At 36.9% G+C, this 21,943-nt stretch overlaps 1 protein-coding gene across 23 annotated transcripts in view; it reads right to left on the bottom strand.

The window, feature by feature from the left end:
• Positions 1 to 21,943, bottom strand: part of DLG2 (discs large MAGUK scaffold protein 2) — a 1,904,207-nt gene that overhangs the window by 697,431 nt on the left and 1,184,833 nt on the right. For all 23 annotated transcript variants that reach the window (XM_036030125.1, XM_036030122.1, XM_036030121.1 and 20 more), the window contains one exon: positions 9,195 to 9,248. In XM_036030125.1, the coding sequence (XP_035886018.1) occupies positions 9,195 to 9,248 (54 nt within the window). The remainder of the gene's footprint in view (positions 1 to 9,194; positions 9,249 to 21,943) is intronic.

The following is a 21,943-nucleotide window of genomic DNA, read 5'->3' as shown; positions in this document are numbered from 1 at the left end:
TGAGATTTTAAAAGGATGGGTATGGAGACAAAGATATTCTGGGCTAAGGGGATAAGAAAGCATACAAGACTCAAGAAAAGCTTGTAGTCCATTGCTGTTGTTTCTTGGCTTTATCTATTCAATACATATTTAGGGTACCTACTACACAGAGCAGGCACAAAAAACATCTTAGTAGTGAAAAAATACCTACAAGCTCCCAAATATATGAGAAGATGATACTACTGGTAAGGCCCACAGGATAAAGTCCAAATCTCATATCAAGCAAACCAGGTCTTCACAATCAGAATCAATCCTACTTTTCCAACTTCATACTACTGCCCTATGCTTCAGTTCTCAGAACATACTAGAGTTGCCAGGCCTCTGACCTTTGCACATTGAGTTCTTTCTTCCTGGAATGCCTTTTCCCTACTCTGCTTAGAAATGTGTTGCTTATTCTTTAAGAGCTAAACTTCTATTTTTCCCTGATTCCTCAAATGGGATGGTTTCTTATAGCATATTTCCATAATTCAGTTTCTTCACATCTTTATTCATTCATTCCTTCACTCCTTTAGCCAGCCAGCCCAGCAAAAATGTGCTGCACTATAGAAGTAACAATGGTGGGAAAGATGGAGCATTTTCTTCTGTGCTTATGGAATTTATACTCTAGGAAGAACTATCAGCCTTTAAGGAAATAATGAAGTGTGGAAACTTCTATGGAAAAGGAGAGCCTGAAGTGGAAGCACACAGCAGGAGCATTATGCCTAACCTCAGCTTCCCAGAAGGATCATTCTTCAATCTTAACCCTTTAGGATGCACAGGAGTGAACCAAGCAGAGATAGTCAAGAGGTGTTTTAACAGCATGTGCTGCCTTTATGCATTATCCAGTAGACTCCACTAGACTATTAAAACCAATGTTTTTAAAAGCATCCCACATGATTTAAACAACTACAATGCAACAATAATAATAACTCTAGAATTAAATGCTGGATCAGACTGATTCTAAATGTGTTACCATTTAACTTTATTGAATCCTACAGTTCTATTTTGTCTTTATTATATGCAATATTTCCTACCCTACACTGCACCCCCACTTCAGCCCAGCATCCAATGCTTCTTTGGGCTTCCACTGGCATCTCTTAAACTTTTGTGTGTGTAAGAATCACCTGGTGTGCTTGTAAACACAGATTCCTTGGTCCCACCCTCAGAGATTCTGATGCTATAGATCTGGGATAGTTGGAGATTCTGCAATTCTAATAATCATCCTGGTGGAATCTGATGCTAACAAGTCATAGGCGGCATCTTGAAAAGTAATGCTATAGAGAAACAATATACACATTGTTTTCAAAATTATTTCCCTTTGTTCTTAAACCTGTTCTGCCAGGCCAGGCTCCTTAGATAGTGGTGCCTTCTTTGCCCAAGTATACATAAGTCACATATATGCTATCAGAGGAACCATTACTAGAAAGAAGGGCCACTGTGGTGACTGTTACCCATCAATCACATTCTCCACTTAGACAACTGTTAGGTTTTCTCATTGCCTCCCACCTTAGGTGCAATGTAACAAACCTCTACATGGGGGCTTCCAGTGGATGGGGAGTTATCCACATTTAAGTGGACAGAGGGGAGGGCAATTGGAGGGCTGAGTGAAAAAGGTGAAGTGTTTGAGAAGTACAGATTGGTAGTCACAAAAGAGTCATGGGGATATGAAGTACAGCATAGAGAACATAGTCAATAATATTGTACTAACTATGTGTGGCCCCAGGTGGATTTTGGATGTATCAAGAGAAACAGTTTATGATTGTCTAACCTTATGCTATACACCTGAAACTACTACAAAAGGATATTGAATGCAAACTGTAATCAAAAAATAAATTTTAAATTAATACAATGAGAGGGTCCTTGGTAGTATCACCCATTGCATTTGCCAAGAAGATCATTTATGTAAAAGTTATTTGAAAACAATCATAATATCTTTATAATATTATGAGAGATTTTATGTAGCAAGTTTTAAATATTAAAGATGATTGGATGCAGCCCTCCATAAGGGCACCGCAGGGAAGAAAGACTAAAGTAGGTTTGCCAATGGGAAAGTAGGTCAGGTCTTTACTAATTTTTTGATTACTTTAAAGATTCATTTCAGTATAAATAGGAGACTTACAATTTCACAAAAAAATGATGGGAGAATTGCTGAACTTTTAAGAAAGCTTTCAATAATTGCTTGCATTTGCCTCCATATTGTCATTTATGCAAATTTTAAAAGTTAATAAGCTTTGAAGGACCAGGAGGATAGGGACCATGCGTTTCACATGAACATTTCCTACAGTTCCTGAAGAGAGTGGGGACTACTCTCCCCATGAAAGAATTCAACTCTAAAAAGTGTGAAGTGAAACCAACTGTCAAAAGTTGGAAAGATAGTTTTAATGATTAATTAGGTAATATATAAAAATATAGTGGTTTCTTGATAAACATTAGCTCCCTTTCCCTTTCACTTTCTTCCTATTATTTATTATCTAGAACAGTTCTGTCCAATAGAACTTCCTGGAATGATGGACATATTCTAAATCTGCACTGTCAAATATGGTATTTGACATATGGGCTACTGAGCACTTAAAATGTGGATAGTGCAATAGAGAAACTGAATTGTAATTTTATATTTTTAATAAAATTTAAATAATCTGGCCCTTAATTTAAGGATCTAAGTCAGAGGCTTGCAGCTAGTCTTGGAGAACACAGTCTCGAAGCCAACACAGCACAGTAGTTTGTCATTAAGTACCAATTTGTTGAGTTGAATTGATCCTTGTTCCTTTTTTTCTGCGGATATGCTTTAAGGTAAAGGAGTGAAAAGAGGAGCTACAGGATCTAAACAGGAAAAACAGTTTCTGTCATATTGACCAATGTTTCTCAAACTTTAATATGCATATAAATCGCTGGGATTTTTGTTAAAAACCCAGTTTCTGATTTAGCAGGTCTTCAGTGGGACCTTAGATTCTATGCTCACAAGCTCCCTGGTAATAATGATGCTGCTAGTCAATGGACCATGATTCCAAAAGCAGAGATGTAGATGTAGATAGGCCATGGACCTACATAATTGCTACCTGCCCTGTCTCTGAACCAGCTTCTACTTTCTTAGCTCAGCAGTTCAAAATTAAATCAAAAGAATATTTTATTTTATTAAAGGCACACATCTCCCCAAATCTTATGATGGACATTTATTAACTACTTTCTACATAGTAGGAAAAGTACTCATAACAATCTCGGCAAGTCAAATATTATCACCCCCATTTCACAAATAATAAAACAGAGGTTTACATAGATAATTTGACTTAACCAAAATTCACCTAAGTACTTACTGGCAGAGATGGGTTAGAAACCAGTTGCTCCTGAATTCAAAGGCTAGTCTTTTTCATCAGACTCTTTATTTACTCAAAGTGTGTCATATTGTACAATTGAGCATCAGTCCCATCCAGGCCCACTACTTGTCGATCTTAAATGCAGAATCAGCATTTATATTGTGTTTTTATACACATTAATATTTGAGAGGTACTATTATGTTCCATATTTTGCCTTTTCGAGCAAAGTAACAAGTGGAAGCATAAGGAATCTGCTGATTGTTGCAGTTAAGGAATTGATTTAGATTGGCTAGGTTTTACTTTGGAACAAATATTGATAGCTTCACCTCTATTGCCAAATTCCTATTGTCTCATGGGCATAGAGAAGCCAAAATTAAGCTGTTTTCTGGAAGGTAAGGGTTTTTCATTTCTGGCTTATACAATATTCCCAACAGATAAAAACATGAACAATATAGTTTTAATAGTGTTCATGGGAAAAACTACAAAAAGAAACAAACTTCTTGGGTGAAGGCTAAATGTAGTAAATTCAGCAAATTCTTCCAAAATACCTTGACATTATTAATCACTTCCAGGAAGGTTCAAAGAAACAAATGTAATTATGTTTTCTTTGCCTTCATCAATCATTCTGGAAAACTAGCCAAATAAAAGTGAATAGTAGCCTAAAACACAAGGGTCTGTTATTGCACAAAGTAACTCAGAGAAATGAATGCCTAACCCTACCTTGATGACCAAGCGCTTGGTCATTCCACTTCTGTAATACAGCAACGTCCTCCTCAGAGAACTGTCACTTTCAGCTTCCTGTTGCTGGAATCCATCAGAAATGCCATCTATACCCTGCTTAACAACTCCTCTTAGTTTCAGGCCCATTCTTTGCTTCTCAAATGAACCTGGGTGCTTCTCTATATCCTTGAACTCATGTCTTCCTTTATTTTCTCTCATCTCCCTCCTCATAAACCTTCACTTACATTATCAGCCTTTAACAACTGCATCCAATCACCTTTAAAACTTAAAACTTGCTACATAAAATCTCTTATAATATTATAAAGATATTATGATTGTTTTCAAATAACTTTTACATAAATGATCTTCTTGGCAAATGAAATGGGTGATACTACCAAGGACCCTCTCATTGTATTAATTTAAAGTTTATTTTTCAATTACAGTTTGCATTCAATATTCTTTTGCAGTAGTTTCAGATGTATAGCATAAGGTTAGACAATCATAAACTGTTTCTCTTGATACATCCAAAATCCACCTGGGGCCACACATAGTTAGTACAATATTATTGACTATGTTCTCTATGCTGTACTTCACATCCCCATGACTCTTTTGTGACTACCAATCTCTACTTCTCAATCCCTTCACCTTTTCCACCCAGTCCTCCAACTACCCTCCATTTTGTTAACTGTCAGTCTGCTCTCTGTATTTATGAGTCCATTTCTATTTTGTTTGTTCACTGATTTTATTATTCAGATTCCACATATAAGTTAAATCATATAGTATTTCTCTTTCTCTGACTATTTCACTTAGCATAATAGCCTCCAGAAAGGACCCTCTCATATTTTTTGTACACTAACTCTTCCTGCTTTTCTTTTCTCTCCTCTCTTCTCTCTCTCTTTCTCACTTCCTTAGGAGGTTTTCCAAGCCACAGTCCTGGAATTTCTGGAACAAATTCCCTTGTCTCCATTATTATTTCTACTTCTGGAAACAAGGTTTCAGACAACAGTGTCTCACACTAAGTAAAGTCATTGTACTGCCAGTACTTGCTAGATGTTTCTTTTATTTATTATTATTTTCCTTTAGACATCCTTAAAAAGGAGACGCCCACTCCCTGTATCAGTTGAATCAGGCTTCACTGAAACTTTCATTATTTATTATCATTGAACCACTAATATTTTTAAAGTGTGATATTCCTTCTGTTGTACTCATTTTTTCTTAAAAAATGGACACACACAGGTTCTTGGCCCTTGTATTCAAAGATTTGGTATAACAAATTAGTTTCTGGTTTAGTAAATATTCATTCCTTCCATCACTTTGAGCTTGACAATATGACTTGTTTTGTTAGTGGGGTGTTAGTGGATGTGATGTGAGCAGAGGCTTTAACTATGCTTACATCTTGGGCTTATCCTCTTGTGTTTCAGCCATCATAATGGAACGAGCATGCTCTGAGTAATGCTGGGCCCCATACTGAAATATGTGAAGCAGAGATGCACCAGCCAACCTGGTTATCTACAGCCTGAAGCAGCTGACCAGGCCAACCAGCAAACACTTATGGGAGAAATAAATGCTTATTGTTATATGCCACTGATTTTGTGGTTGCAGGTCATAACCCCAAAATGACAAACTCTGGGTCATACTGTCTCACTACATAGTGGACCCTGTAATGAAAACATTTTCATACAGGGGATTCCTGTTTTGCTTGAGGGACTGACTGTGGCACATATAAGGTCCTACACAACCTTAAAATATTGTGATATCATACAAGAATGAGTTTATTTGAAGCATTCACATGTAAGAAACTCGGTGGCCCCTTAGTAAATGGCAGGCACTTTAAAAGCTCTAATATTCTTAACTTATCTTCCTAAAAAAGGAGAAATCTTTTAAAATGTCTGTTGTACCTTTCTTAGACACTTATTTAAAAATTTCCTTTTACCACTGATTTCCTCTAGTTATTCAATTGCTGTTGGCATGTATGCCAAGGAATCATTTCCACAAGGGCCATATATTTCTAAAATCAAATTTAGTAATTTGCAGAATTAATATATTTACTTGTAATGAAATTATTTTTGAGGAGAATTTTAATGTATATTAAAACCTGTCATTTAGGTAATATTTTTAAAGAAGGAAATGTTCTTATGCAACATGACTGAAATGCTCTGGGGAGTCCTAAAGTCATTTTTTCATTAAATAGAGCTGAAATTATGTGAACAACTAGAACATGTGAAATAGAAGAGGAAAACAAAGCACAGAGCACTGGGGAATGAGAAAATGGACTGCAAAAGGAACAGTGATTTGTTCAAGGTTACCCAGTGGGTCAGGAAAAAAGGGGCAAGGTGGGCTGATGCTAAGACCCAAACATATCCTCATGAATGTCTGTGCACTAAATCTGCTATTTTTAGTGGATAATATAGTCATGTTTCTCCTATATAAGGGATGATATTCATATTAACCATTCTCTTGGGGTCTAGCACGTGTTACTTCATAAGTGTTTATCAAATAAAATGATAAATAAATAAATCCTTAGGAACTGAAACTTGACAAAGCATCATTTCACATACATAATCTCATTATTCTTATAGCCAACCACTTCTGAAGTAGGTATTGTATAATTCTTGTCTTATAGATTAATTTAGGTCCAGAAAAATTAATGAATTACCCAAGAACACATTGCCGTGACTATTGAGACATTTTCACCAAACTTAGTTGTTCAGCAAAATTCTTTAAAGATTCTAACTCAAGAAGGCTCAAAGAGGGTTGTATTAAATATAAAACAGTTGAGGGCAGGGAGGGAAAAGCCCTTTGAAGAACTCAGTCATGTACAAAGTTGATATTTAGGAGAATGAAAACAGTGTGATTACCTTATTTTATGTGGGTGATCTTACTAGCTAATTAGTTGGGATATCGATTGGGCATGTCTGTACAAAATTCTCAAGTCCTACTGGTAAATTATTTGTGCATGAGGGCATCTGGCAGGTAAGCCATGAAAACCTTGGTAGAAGTCTTTAAAATAATATAGATCTACCCCAAGAAAGCAGTCCTACTTATAAAAATACATTTCTGTGCCCCATATCTGCTTCTTCAAAGCATTGCTCATTTGTTTTGCCAATGGATACAAAAAAGATTTATTATAGTAAAGATATTGGATTCCTTAATATAGACATGGACCTCTGCCTCAAGTGTACTAAAGCCTCTGTGACAAGTAGTGTTCTACTGAAAACTACATGTAGCAAAGGAGTAAGCAAGCAAGCAAAATTTGTTCCCAAGTGGACAGGCAGAAAACATGGGAGGGAAGGAAGAAAGGAGCATAACCAACATTAAGATCTCAAACTCTACAGCCAGGCTACCTAGGTTTAATCTTGGCTCTGCCTCTTACGCTGAAACTTTGAGAGAGTTAGTTAACTTCTTTATGACTCAGTTTCCTCATCTGTAAAATGGAGAAATTAATAGTATCTATTTCATAGGGTTATTATGAGGATTAAGTGAGCTAATATTTGTTAGTGCTTAGAACAATGTCAGGTATACAGTAATCCCAATATAAATGTTTAGTAAATGAAAGAAGGAAGAAAGAGTGAGAAATAGAATACTGGGCACTGTGTCCTTAATGCATCATTTTGCTTCTTTCTAACAGAGTCCTTCACTTTCCACAGCTGGGGAAACTTGAATCTTACCAGGAAGCTTAACCCCATTTCCGGTCTGACCCCAAACAGCTCTTGTTCAGAGAAATTCAAGAAGCCCTAGTTCAGTAGTTCAGGTGACTCAGCATTACATCAATTTTGCTGTTATTCTTGTCCTGACCCTGTGTCCCAGTTTTAGTCACTTGCTCCTGTAATCAAGTCCCCACCTTGCACTGCAGCTGTAGCATTCTGTTCCCCTACGGCTGAGTCCCAGCTTGCAGGGCCTGCTCAGGTCCTCCAGGTGCTTTGAGGCAGGCAGCTCCCAAAGGGCAGCCTCTGCACCAGAAACTACACTTTGTTTGGTGCACAGTGTTTGAACCTTTGAAAATTAGTTGCTTGTATTTAAATTTTCAGACTTTTACATACAAGTGCAAAATTCCAAGTTCCATTGAACCGTTGGATGGTCTGACAGCACATGGCCCCCATTTCTCCTTGGTACCAACCCACTGGAGCTGAGTGGGAGCTGAGTGGAAGGTTTTGTGCTTTCTTTTCCCCACCACTTAATTTGTTTCTGGGTCTGCATCTGGATCTGTTTGCTTGGACCTTGCAGACATTTGGGGTTGAGACATTTGAGGATGCTCTAAGACTAAAAGTAGCTGATATTTACCAAGCCCTTATTTTGTACCAAGTATTCTTCTAAGTGGTTCATATCCTTTACTCATTTAACCAACATTCAGAAATCTGTTCTTATATCCATTATTTCTGCAATCTTTCTCCTTGCTTCAAACAGTCTATATGCATGTACATGTATCTGTTCCATTTTCCCAAATCACTATTCTCTACTCGCCAGCTAAGGACCACTCACAAAGGTTTGCCAAGTTTCTATAATGTCAACCACTCACCCATACTATGGCCTGTTGCCTGTCTAATCTCTCTTGTCCAACCAGACTGTGCTGTCAAGAACTTTGGCCATCATAGAGGTTGTATTTCAGGTATAGAATCTCAGGCTTTACTGGTCTGACAGATCCTATTGTATCATGTTTCATGCTTTTACAAGACCATACATTTTATTATATATGCCTTCACACTCACAAAACTATTGCTCAAGTTCTTTTTCAAAGTCAAGAAAAATCCACTAAATATTTGTTGATATTACTTATATTTTAGGACCTATAACAGAAATTGATTTGAGTATTCATTTACTAAGGGATACAAAGAAGTCTGTTCATCTCTTCCATATGCAATTCAATCTCTTTTCTGTGGACTACCTGGGAAACTAACATTATTTGAACACAATCAACTATGTATTTTTTCCCTCATGATAAGCTCTTATGATTTACAAAACAATGAATAAAAGAGGAAAATGTTTATATGGCTAAGCTGAGATTTAGCAAATACCAAAAAAACTCACAAAACTCATTCTACACACCATTTCATAGTTATCTGGATTCAGTAAAACTAAATATATATTGAATTTAGCTGATTAAGTTGTATGTAATTTTTAAAGAAAGTCAATAAAAATGTTACTTACATAAGGAATTGTGTCCAAAGTATCTGTGTTGACAATTATAGGAGCAGGGCTGGCCTGAAAAACAGAAGTAGAAAATTTCTTAAGTAACAAGTACTGTATTCTGAGACTCGGCTAACTTATTCACAAAGAGCTCAGCAGTGTTTCTTGAGGACCCGTATAGGCGGTGTGTCAGGTGTTGGGAGAAAAAATGAAATAGCTCGAAGTTCTGACATCCTCCACATATTTGTTTGCTATATTTACCACATAATGAAATGAGTAAGCGATAGAATTTATAATAATTTTTTCTTAAATTTTATATGACAGTACAGGAGATGAGGATTTGTTATGCTTACAAGGCAAGATTTCTAATAAATTGTGTGAGAATTAAAGTTGGTAACATTTCTTTTTAAAAATGGCTGTGCTAAATAAATTTGGTTTCCCATTCCATAAAGTAAAATTAAATCTAAACCAACATTTACAACCCTTCTCTTTAAACTGTCTTTTGAGAGTATGTTGTATTTAATGCAAAATATACAAGAGTTCACTTAGTGATATATACATTTAGCTACTATACATACTGTCATCATATCTTTTTTTTGTTATTTATATACCTCTGGTAATATACCTTAAAATATTTAGACAGAATATTAAAACAGTCAAAGATGGCAGAAAATTGTATTGATATGCTAAAATTTCTTTTTTTAAAAAAATGTATAAACTACAGTCATTTGCTTTAAAGTTGAGTAGGAATCTGTGTAAAACTGATATAGGAGAGCTACAAGCCAAGTCATTAAAAAATAAGATTGCAATCTGTATTTGCATCAGCCAATCTGACTTCATGAATATTGAATAGACCTATCTTTATTTTCTACTTTCTAGAATTTCCACAGCGACTTTCCCTTCATCCCCTGAAGGATCTTTAATCTCTTTCCCAAACTGCAGATTTCATTTAGATAGAGGAAATACTCTTATTGTGAATAATCGAGAGCTGTTCTATACGACATAGTGTTTTTGGCAAGTACTCAACTTCTAGGACATTTTATTAGATGTGCCCTCTGGAGTTCACAGAGTTGTCAGCTTTTTCATGTCAATCTGTGTCTATGATGTCCTAATGGCATGACAAAACAAATGGCAATCCAGCAGATTTTACAAAACAAAACTCCACATTTTAACTACAAACCCTGGGTATTGAGAACATAACTCTGGTCTGCGTGTCTACATAGTGGGTCAACTAGATGTTCCTGGTTTATTCATTAACTTTTTTTTTTTAAGATTTCATTTATTTATTTTTAGAGAGGGAAGGGAGGGAGATAGAGAGAGAGAGAGAGGGAGAAACATCAATGTGTGGTTGCTGGGGGCTGTGGCCTGCAACCCAGGAATGTACCCGGGCTGGAAATCGAACCTGGGACACTTATTCATTAACTCTTAAGAGCAAGTACCTTGTGACTAAAATGGGCTTTGGAGAAAAATAGTTTCCATGGGACTTCCAGAAAAGAATACCAGTGCTCGTTAAGGGGCTTGTGGTATGGGGAGAAAAACATGAGGTTTAGAATTAGAAGACCTGGGTTCAAGTTTGTTTTATCAACTTTCTAATTATGTGATTTGAGGGCTCAGCAACTTTCTTGCATAAGTGATCTGGGGGCAAGTGAGGCCTTCACCTCTTTTGTCTCATTTTTCTTCTCTGCAAAATGGGATTAGAAATAATTACCTTCTCAAAAGTTTGTTTAAAAAAATAAATGAGATGATATATTTAAATGTTTGTAAACTAAAATTTCAGAATCTATGTTAAATATTATTAGTAGTAAGTGTCTCTAAAGATGGACTATTGTGAGGATACATCATTGGATGGTTTGTGAACTGTTTGTACCCCAGAGGTCTCAACACTATGTTTATGGCTATAACTGCATGAAAGAGAATTGATTACATCATGTGAATTACCATTTATTAAATACATATTACTTGCCCATGTATAAGATATGCATATATGTTTTTATTAGACTTCACAAAAACATATTGGTGAGGTATTATTATCACTATATCTATACTATAGATGAGAAAAATGAGGCTCAGGGAAAATGAGACCTGAGATTTAACAGTAGCCTTTCTAACTTCAAAATCCATTCTTTCTTTCCTAAATTTCTCCATGATCCAAGATCTATTAGGGGTATCCAACCTTTTGGCATCTCTGGGCCAAGCTGGAAGAAGAGTCATCCTGGACCACACATTAAATAAACAAACACTAATGAAAACAAAAATATCTCAATGTGTTAAGTAAATTTCTGACTTTGTGTTGGGGCACATTCATAACCATCCTAGGCCACATGGGCATGCAGACTGCAGGCTGTGGGCTGGACACACCTGAAGGTGGTTCCATCACAAAAGTCTCACATTGATTGGAGATCTCCAGCTAGAGTACCATCAAGCCCTGGCAAAGTAAAGGCCACCCTGAAGGCAAGAGATGCCTCAGGGTCTTGCACATTAGATGAAAGCAAACTGGTGATGCCTTAGTGGCTTTTGTTGTTGTTATTGTTTTTACTTTTGATGTCATCTCTCCTATGCTTTCTAATTGGTTCCCAGGACTCCAGAATGTGATGGTGCCTTTCACTAAGTTTCTGACTAACACACCCATTAATTGTATTTCACCTCATTATCTAGTATAGTATGATCAATAAATATGTATTAATTTGATTTGGGGCTTTCAACCTATGTTATTTTCTTTTCCTATAGATTGTATTAATGTGGTCTGGGAACACACTTTATACACAAATCCATTTCCCATACAGTGCCACTCATCACTTTTGCATGTTTATGCTGCTATTTTCCACTTCATGCATGTAAATTTGGTCTTTCCACTCAAACTCTTAAGTTTAGAAAATAACAAGGATTGTATATTTCCCTAGAATTCTTTACAGCACCTGGCTACACAGAAGGAGCTCAGTAAATACTTAGGAATTACTTACTAAGTGTATCTATAAAGTATAGATGAGGGTAGAAAGAAATATAAAGCTGTGTAAGCTTTGGAGAACATTTCTAAGAAAACTCAAAAATCTGTAGTTACCAAAAACACTATGACTGTGACTACTTTTCCAATATTCACTATCTGATTTCTTTACCCAGTTATTATTACTTAACTATTCAGCTTTTATAAAATAATAATTATTTCATAATTCCAGGATATGGACAATGTGAATGTTGAAGTAGAATCTACATTGTGTGGAAAGCTTTTTGCTCCTTCTTAATAATACAAAGTTCCAAAAGCCACAATTATACCTACATCTATAAAACTCACTAAAAATGCATGAACAGACAGGATGTGTGAATTATGTGAACACATACACATCACATACATGTGACATTGGCAGCTCCCTGGTGTGAGTGGCAAACAGATGCCATGGTGGGTTATTCTGAATAACACACTATGTGACTGTGCCACTAAACCAGGCTCTCTGAAGATCACCCGTTGCTCTGCTCCAGAACCCTCACAGTCCATCCCAGACCATTTTTATAGAAGCTTCCTGCAATCTTTCAGATAGTCAATGGCACATATCATCAGAGAATAAAAATCAAGTGGCAATAATAACACAGAGCACAGTAGAATTCTAAGTACAACCCAGGAGTGTGTTCTCACCAGTTGGCAATTTCAGATCTTCCGTTGGCTCAGCCTGACTGCTGTTTCTTGTCTCACTTTTGAAATCATGTGAGTCCATGCCTAGTTTGATTCATTTAGTTTCTGAATCTTAAAACTAATTATTCAGTTACTCTGATGGTTCCTTCTAAGCTTTATCTCCACACTTCACATTGCCCTACCATCCCCACATTATCTTTCTCCATATTAGGTATCCTCTTTAATTGAATCCCTAAATCAAGCCACTAACTTAGCAGATTCCAGTAACCGCCTTCAATGTGCTTATTTCCTTTAATTGAAAAAAGACTTGTAACAAATATAAAAAATTCCTTTTTAATCAGAAGTTTCAAGACTTGACTTTATGCAAATCTAAGAAAATTAATCTATCATGGGTACCACAAACTGTAAGATGTAAATGGCTTGTCTTTTACTTTACATTGTCTTCCTTCTGGAGAAAGCAACTTTACAAAAAGAGGGAAGGATAATTATAGAGAAGCAAGAAGCAAGCAGAGACTACTAATAAAATCTGAATTATCAGATCAAGTTATTCATGAATTCTACCACCTTCTTGTCCTTGGGTTCCATGGAATATCCAAATATTTTTATATTATATCAATAACTTTGTTTACAGTAGGAAAAAATAAATTTCTGTTGTTAGATAAAATGAAAGCAAATTTTTGAAGGAGTTCACTGATTCTGATTAATGTGGTTACTCCTTGATATTTTTTAAGTGCCAAATCTGAGAAATGCCTCTGAGTAAATGGGCAAGTAGTCACTAGGTCAGTTTCAGGGAGGAAGCCTCTGCCAACAAGGTATCGATAGGGGAGGTATCCAAGAAGCCAGTGGGTCCAAGGACACACTCTGGGAAGCTTAGGTCTGACAAGTGGTATGCTTGGTAGTAGAAATGTCAAATGATTAACTCCAGGCTTATGCCTAAACTTTTAAGAAGCAAAATAGGAAAGGAGAGAGCCCACATGGTCAAATGACTTAGATATAGGCAGGACTGACCAGTAATACCAAAAATACTGATGGGGCTTAGAATTGAGTAGGACTTTCAGGTGACGTAAAACATGCAAATAGAAGTCAGGTAGTTGTCAACAGGCTAAGCTAAACAGGAGGTAAAATATGGGAAGAATAATGTGAGTTGCTTTTGGGGCTGAGCATCTTCGGCTAATCTCAGACTTGAAGGAGAGGCCCTGTGACTTTTATATGTAGTATGGCATGACAATTTGAAATGAAATGGAGGCCACTGGAAATTTTTAAATGAGTCCATTTTGTGTATGTACATGATTTCACTAAGAGAGCTTGAGAACCCAGAACTTCATGGTAAATTTTAGCTGCTTAGATTGACTGCTACAAGAAGCCATATCAGCAGTCAGACCGTGCCTTGATTCTAACCAGGAAACTAGAATTTGGGGTTACTACCCACATCTTCAATTAGGTCTGAAATGAGAATATTTAACATTTAGTACTAAATGGAATGCTCAGGATTAAACTCAGAATAACCTTATTTTCTACTAGATTTTTTTCTCCCTAACCTGTGCATCATGTTGGCCCATTCTGGAAATAAAACATATAATGTTGTTGGGAGGGGGGCTTCATTCTGGATTTCCTAAATTACACTCTAGTTCTCTGTCGGGAATGAAACCCTTTCTTTCCTTTACTTCTTCCCCACAATGTTGGGCTGGAGCCTCAAACCCGTAGGGGTTGGCAGAGTCCTACTCCTCATTGAAGGATTTACCTGGAACCTGCAATTGCTGGGCTGAGAAGCATCACTATCTAGAATCACGTGATACCATGACCCAGACACACCCAAATCTCCTGATACGTGAATACTGGTGTAGGTAACAATAAGGTAAGTACTTGTGTGGCACTTATTACATCATTCAACTTATTTAATACACATATAATCAATCAGACAAATCCTCTTATTCTCAACTTACAGGTGAGAAAACAGGTTAAATGACTTTTTAGTTACATATGTGATAGAAGAATCTTCAAACCCAAGCAATCTGACTTGCAGCTACCACTGTTGATAGGCATGCTGTACTGCCTCTCACAATGGAATCAGACTTTACCAAAACTCTTTGGATTTTAATTTCCACTGCTCATCAACAACTTGGAAACCAGCTCAAATCAGACATATCCACCTTGATCCTGCTAGTGCCTGAACCCTCCCCACCTAACTCTTGCTCCGTTACTGATCCCAGCATATCATGTAAACAGCCTGTAGGAGGTGAGATCCAGGAGAAGGCAAAGGGCACAGGCACAGCCAGGCTGGCTGCATCAGGATTGTTTTTTCATAAGCTCCAAAGAAAATTTTTGGAAAATGTCTGGTTAAGGATATATTATTGATAGTTGTGCGAGAGAAGACAAATAAAACATGAAGAACAAATATACTGTAGAGTCACAAAACTTTAAGGCCAGGACCAAATGTTTATTTAATTCTGCCTTTTCATTTTACAAATATGAAGTGGAGAGAAAGGAAGTGGCATGTTCCAGATCTCACAATTATTTACTATGAAAAGTGAAGACAGAAACATAATAACAAGAATAACAATAATAAACCATTAAGTATTTATTGAATGATTATGTCTCAGGGACTGTGATAAATTTTGAAGATGTATCAATACATATAATTCTCAAAATGTTCTAAGGCAAATATTATTGTTTCCATTTTTTTTACAAAGAAGAGATAAAAAAAGAAAATAGAGAAGGGAAGGGTCAAAGTGGTTTAGTCACTTGCCTAAGGTCACGAATCTCAGAGTACCACAACCAGATGTCAAGTCTATGTCTTTAGAGCTCCAGGAACCATGCTGGGAAGCACCCACAGCTCCTGTTCCTGAGTGTTTCCAGGCTACCAGGATGAAAATGCAGTTATTTTCTGCCCTGAAAGTTGTTAGTTTCTTTTTCACAGTCTGAAGAGAAATTTCTCACCATACTGACTCAGATTCAATTCCCCAGTTCTCAGAGGATTTCTAGGTCCCTTAATCTCTTGCAAACCACTTGAAAAAAAAATGGGGCAATGTTATTTTCCAGTTAACCTATTTCCCAAGAAGTTAGCTGGAGAAATAATGCATGTGAGGTGAAAGAGAGATGCTCTATAGAGGTAAGGCTATTTTACTTATCACTGTGGTTATTTTTGCTTTCCTAGATTTTCTTCTTTTCATGTTCTGTCTCTACAAGACCAACTGTGTGGGCATAGTTCAATATGGTGTAGATCAATACTGTATAGCCGTGAGTCACCACCAATAGTAGCACCAAGGGTTTTTGGCTTGTCACTTGGTTTGCCCTTACCCTACAGTGACATAGGGCACCCATGTTATAGGTGAGGACACTGAGGCACTAACTGATGGGTGGGTGAGTGAATAGAGTGAGTGCTAAGGTTTGGCTAGACAAGGCTTAACTGCAGGTTAGTGACTATGTCAGGATAGCTCAAGGGAGCAATTCTGGAGGCAGCTAAGACCTTGGTCCCTCTCCCTAGCATATAACAAAATGCATGGATGATTACCTACCTAGCTTATCACCAGTTTAGCTCAGAAAATAGGAAGGAAGAATGGTAGATTCATGTTTGCCTTGAACTCGGTCCAATTCTGCTTACCTGAACTTCCTTAATAATAAATATAATATATCCCCAATTTACAGAAAACTGAGGCAGGGATGTTAAGGATCTTTCCCAAGTTTATCCAGCTGGTAATAGCAGGGCCAGTGGTCAATTCTGCCAGTCTAATTCCAAAGTGGGTAATTTTTAAAGATTTTATTTATTTATTTATTAATGGAATTTATTGGGGTGATATTGGTTCACAAAACCATACAGATTTCTTGTATACAACTCGACAAAACATCATGTGCACACTGCATCATGCACATATCACCCCAGGCAAAATCTCTTTCTGGCCCCATTTCTCCCACCTTTGCCCACATCCATCTCCCCTACCTGCCTTTCCTTCTGAACATCACCACAGTGTTGTCTGTGTTTATGTGGGCAACTTTTACAACTGCAAAAACATTGTTTTGTTTCTATATTAAAATCATATAAGTATCCAGAAGTCTGCTTTCATCAACACACATTCTCTCACTGATCTTTGAAAACCCACCACAAATATTTCTTCCCTTTGGATTCAAGTGTTAACATGTCTGCTTGAACTTCCTTTACAACACAAGGTACTGTAATATTTTTCAGAAAATGGGTGATTTCTTGAAGACCTCAGTTAGGCTGAATTGGGCACCTCTTTATCCCCAGTGCGGAAAAGATGAGGCAGTCTGGAGAATGAGGCACAGAAACTGGTGATCCAGAGCCAAAGAGAGGTTTTTTAAAAAATATGTTTTCTCTAGAATCAATTTCACTTTAAATAAGAGATTAAAATTGCTTGGACTATTAGTTATGAAACCTCTTTAGACCTCCATCCTGTACCTTCTGCACATGACTTTTTGCACTTAGTATAAAAGGCTGAAATACAGACTCACCAAAACTAAGTCTGCAGATCATCACTGAAACTCAGATTGATAATTATGTTAGATTGACCATTGATAACATGCCTTATTATTTATAAATTGTGTCCACACACATTAGATTATTTAATTTTCATAGGAAGAAGAAAGGGAATTAGCATTGATTGAGCAAGCAAGCAACCAGTGTGCCTGAAAATAGGGTAAACTTTATAACCTGTGTTTTCTTGTTTACTCCACACAGAACTCCAGAGAGACTGTGGAATTAAATTCCCTTGTCTATAGATAAGTAAAAAGAGGCTCAAAGGGATCAGTGAATTTCCCAAAGTCATAAAGCTAGAAAGAAGCAGAGCTGAGATTCAAACTCAGATCTGCTGATTCTAAATTCTTTGTTTTCCCCATTATTCCATGATGCTGTAAATCCCACTGATTCACACTGAGCCTTTATAACCTCAACTGCTTTATTTGTGCATGCACTCTCTGAAGATTACACAAAAAAGGAAGTCATTAGCTCAAGTTTCAGATGTGATTTAGTCAATGTGCCCCATGCCACAATAACTGTACCTACTTAATTCACTGATTCACTCCATGTGGTGCTATTCCTGGAAAGATCCATGTGGATACCATCTGTTCCTTTGCACTAAGCCACCAAAGAACTATTATGTTAGCAGTGTAGTTGTATTTGCCAGACATAGGTGCGAGAATTGTGAGCAACCTGTCAATAACCTGGTTCATCACACTAAAGTTGGACTTATTTATTCTGTAGCACACAGATCAATAAATAATTGCTATTTAGTTTCCTTCTCTCTTCATCTTTTCTCCCATCAGGCCAGGGTTCTCACTGCAAGCATACACCTTTCATGCCTGCCGTAAGGTCACTGTTTACATTTCTTCCTTCTCCCACACCCTGAATCAATCATGGTCCCCTCTCTTGTCTACCTAACCAAACTTTATCCATCCTGCAATGACAATCTCAAGTCCCAGACTCTCCATGAAAGTTTCCTTAATCCTCACTGCAAGTTTCCACCTACCTATCTTTATACTACTTCAGTTCACAATGAATTATAAATATTAAAGGACAGATGTTATGTGAAAGCATCTAGCCTTGACATTCTTAGTGAACGTTTCCTTCTGCTTTTAAAGATGTTGGCTAAGTTGTTCATGTGTGATATTTTTTACCTTCTTGTTGAAAATGTAATTGTTTTGAGGGCATACCTCTCATTTTACTTCATTTCCTTCCCAGCTACCTCCACCTATACTCCTAATATTGCTTGGGATACAATATATTCAAAAGATATTTGCTACTAGTTTTTAAACCCATGGAACAAAAGCTTTAACAACAAGAAATAGGATGCATGGGAAAACAGATTAGTTCAAATGGATACTTCAAAAGGGTTACTTGCATGTTGCCCTCTTGTAACTAGCTCTTGTAACACACTGCCTGGTATTGCTCATTAAAAGCCTGTGAATTACATGCTATAGTTATGATCATTATATAGATAAGAAAAATAGGTAGAAACTTATAACACAAGTTGTTCAAGGTCACTAGACTAACCCCAGTGGAGGGAAGACTCTCCCTTTTTAACAACAAATCCATATTTTTGTTGTATTACCACCCTGTGTGGAGTAAAAACATAGCTGCAATTAGTTTGCTGCACTAGCTTATTTTCCCACTGCACATTTCAGAATTGGAGAGGCAGGAGAAAGCACAGGATTTGGTGGAAAGCTAAGGACTCAAAAACTAAGATGGTATCCTACACATTTTTAAAACATTTCAGAAGACATATCACCAAAGACCCAGCTAAAACTAGACATTTGTTTGAAGTACCATGTTTTATCTTAAAAATCTATGTAGCAGTTTTATATTTTATTCCGCAATCATCTGTTTTAATAAATAAATAATGTTTCAGTGATTTATAATGGAGTCAACCTCACATCTCAAATAGTTGCTAGATGGCTATTAAGATTCAGGAAGTCTATCTCCCTGGAAGTAACCACCACCCAGCTGAGGAATTATGTCCCTGACAGAAAGATGGCTAGATTGGGAGTCAGGAAATCACAGTTTTAGATCCAGCAAGTTCAATAACAGGGTGAAAGCCAAGTCACTAAACCCCCTTCCTTTATTTTTATAGTTGAGGAGTAAAGAGTAAAAAGAATGGCCTCTAAAAATCTGTTTCATCAAGGATCTGATTTCACTCATACATTTTTTCCTTGCTGGGAATTACTAGAAAGAAACCAGGGATGCTATACAATTCTTCCTTCTGGAAAGCAATGATGTCTGCTTTTATATTCAAATACAGAAAGTTAGAAGATATAATGCCTTAAAGGCCTGTATAAGTAAGACAAAAGTAAAATTAAAACAAGGCATACAAAGTGGCTTCTTATTAATTGGCTAAAGAATGAGGTTCTATAGGTCTGAGAAAGGGCACCTAAAATCCATTTGTAATCCTATTGTTCTATGTTTATAGCCTATATTTTGCTTTGCTTATGAATCAGTTAATTTTATGGACTCAAGACCATGAAATTAATGACAAAAATTATCTTCTATTTTAAGGATTCACAATGGAATATGCAACAGAAAGAAAGGAAGAAATCAGTTGGTGAAAGACAAGTACCATAAATTTTCACTTTAAAAGGAATCTAATGAACAAAATAAACTAACAAGCAACACAGAACCAGAGACATGGAAACAAGGAACAGGCTGACAGCTGCCAGAGGGGAGTGGGTGGGGGGAATGGTGGAAAGAAAGAGAAGGAATTAGTCAAAAAACATGTATGGATGACCCATGGACATGAACAACAATGTGGGGATTGAATGTGGGAGCAAGGGGTGGACTTGGCAGAGTAGGGCAAAGGGAGGAAATTGGGACAACTGTAAGAGAATAAAACAAGAATATTTTTCAAAAAGATGTGAGATGAAAGAGGGAATTATCATCAGTTTTGGTCTTCTATCTTGCCTTTCTCCACGTTCTATAGCATTATCTCCAAAAAAAAATTTCCTAACAGCTAAATTCAGCTTTCATTTTTTTCCTCTTCCAACCATAATTTAATACCAGATCCTACACTCTAAGTTTAAAACATTGCAGGCTAAGCCATGGAGAAAGTCTTAAAACATTTCATATCTAGAATGATTCCTTTGCATGAGAGGAAATGTTAGGAAGAGAGACCAAGAAGAGGTATGAGTTTATTTTACTTTTTAACCATCAGTCATCTATAAGGTGCTCACATCCATGTTGGGTTTGGCAGATGTGTCAAGACCTGCCTCTAACAGATGGCGACTGGGCTCGGTTGCAGAAAAAATAAATAACATTTTAGTTCCATTCCCCCTATTTTAAATTATGATGACGTCTGTAAGTTGATCAATCTCTATTCTACCCATTTTTCTTCAAAGTGCATGTTGTATTTGGAGTTACTTTCAATAAGAAAAAACATAGAAACAGCATAAATAAAAAGGAGGAGTGAATGGGGACTAGAAAAATAGAGGTTGGCCAAATACTGCTAGCATTTGGTGGTACCAAGGAATATATTCTGCAGATGTGTTTGTATGTTGTCACTGACTAGGCAATGAACTCTTTGTTCTACAGCCAAGAGTCTACACATTTCTGTGCCCAAAATGCCAACCAGTTCCTAGCCCGACAGCAGCTCTAGCTTCCCAGAGTGGCAGTGTGCATGTTACTCTTGGTTTCCAGGTTTCCAATGGCTTTCTAACCCTCAGGTATTCTGCAAAACAAGGGTCCTGTTTGCCAATTTATCTCCTACTGGGACCAGGATAATGCTACAACTGTATGTTTCAGAGTCAGGATAGAAGGGTATTATCTGTTGCTGTGGGCTATAGGAGAGAGAGAGGAAAATAGAGAGAAGACTGAAAGGAAGAGAAGGAAGGCAGAAAGGAGGTGTTTTCTGGGGCATGAGGGCTCTTCACAAGTTGCAGAGTAAAATGGTGGTCTCAGGCTGACTCTCCTCTGTTCTCTCAGACACTCTATCCATTGGAATTGTGAACTCGAACACACCAGAACCTTTATTTGTTTTATGAAGAATTTCCTAAATCAGCAGGAAAGAAGATGATAATTTCTTTATGAATATAATGTTTGCAACCTTACATCTCATGACTGCTCCTTGTCCTCCTGGATTCAACAAAAACATTTGTACATTATGCTTTTATGTTATTGGGTGAGCATTTCCTGGCCCTGCAAGTGGAGTCAGCAGGTGAGGCTTCTAGAGTTGGCTGTGCCTTTACAGAATTTGGTCATATCACTTAACTCTGTTATTTCTAAGGTTATTCCAACTATCAATAAGGAGTGGATGATTCCTGGCTTTAACACTAACCTAATTTTAAATGTAACAAAAGTAGTGATAGAAAGAGTTTGGGATTTAGGTTATCTAGTTGGCTTTAAGACATTTCTCTTCAGGTATATGAGGACCTTAGCCAATTAATAGAACCTCTCTGAAACTTCCTGTTCGTGTATAAATGGACATGATAAGTTATTACTTAATCAACCTCATGTGCTTCTTTGATAGGCAAATGAGCTCATATATAAAGACACTACTCAATTTATAAATGGATACATTTGGGGTAATATTAAAAATTAGCAACATGACAACACTTATGGACTTTTTCTTCAGTTAGCCATTATGTATGCTAAGGGTTTAACTAACAGTATCTTTTTAAATCTGCAAACAACCCAAAAAAGATTTAT

Source organism: Phyllostomus discolor, chromosome 6 (genome assembly GCF_004126475.2).
Source record: "Phyllostomus discolor isolate MPI-MPIP mPhyDis1 chromosome 6, mPhyDis1.pri.v3, whole genome shotgun sequence".
NCBI classification, from domain to species: Eukaryota; Metazoa; Chordata; class Mammalia; order Chiroptera; family Phyllostomidae; genus Phyllostomus; species Phyllostomus discolor.
This window is presented reverse-complemented; position numbering and strand designations above follow the sequence as displayed.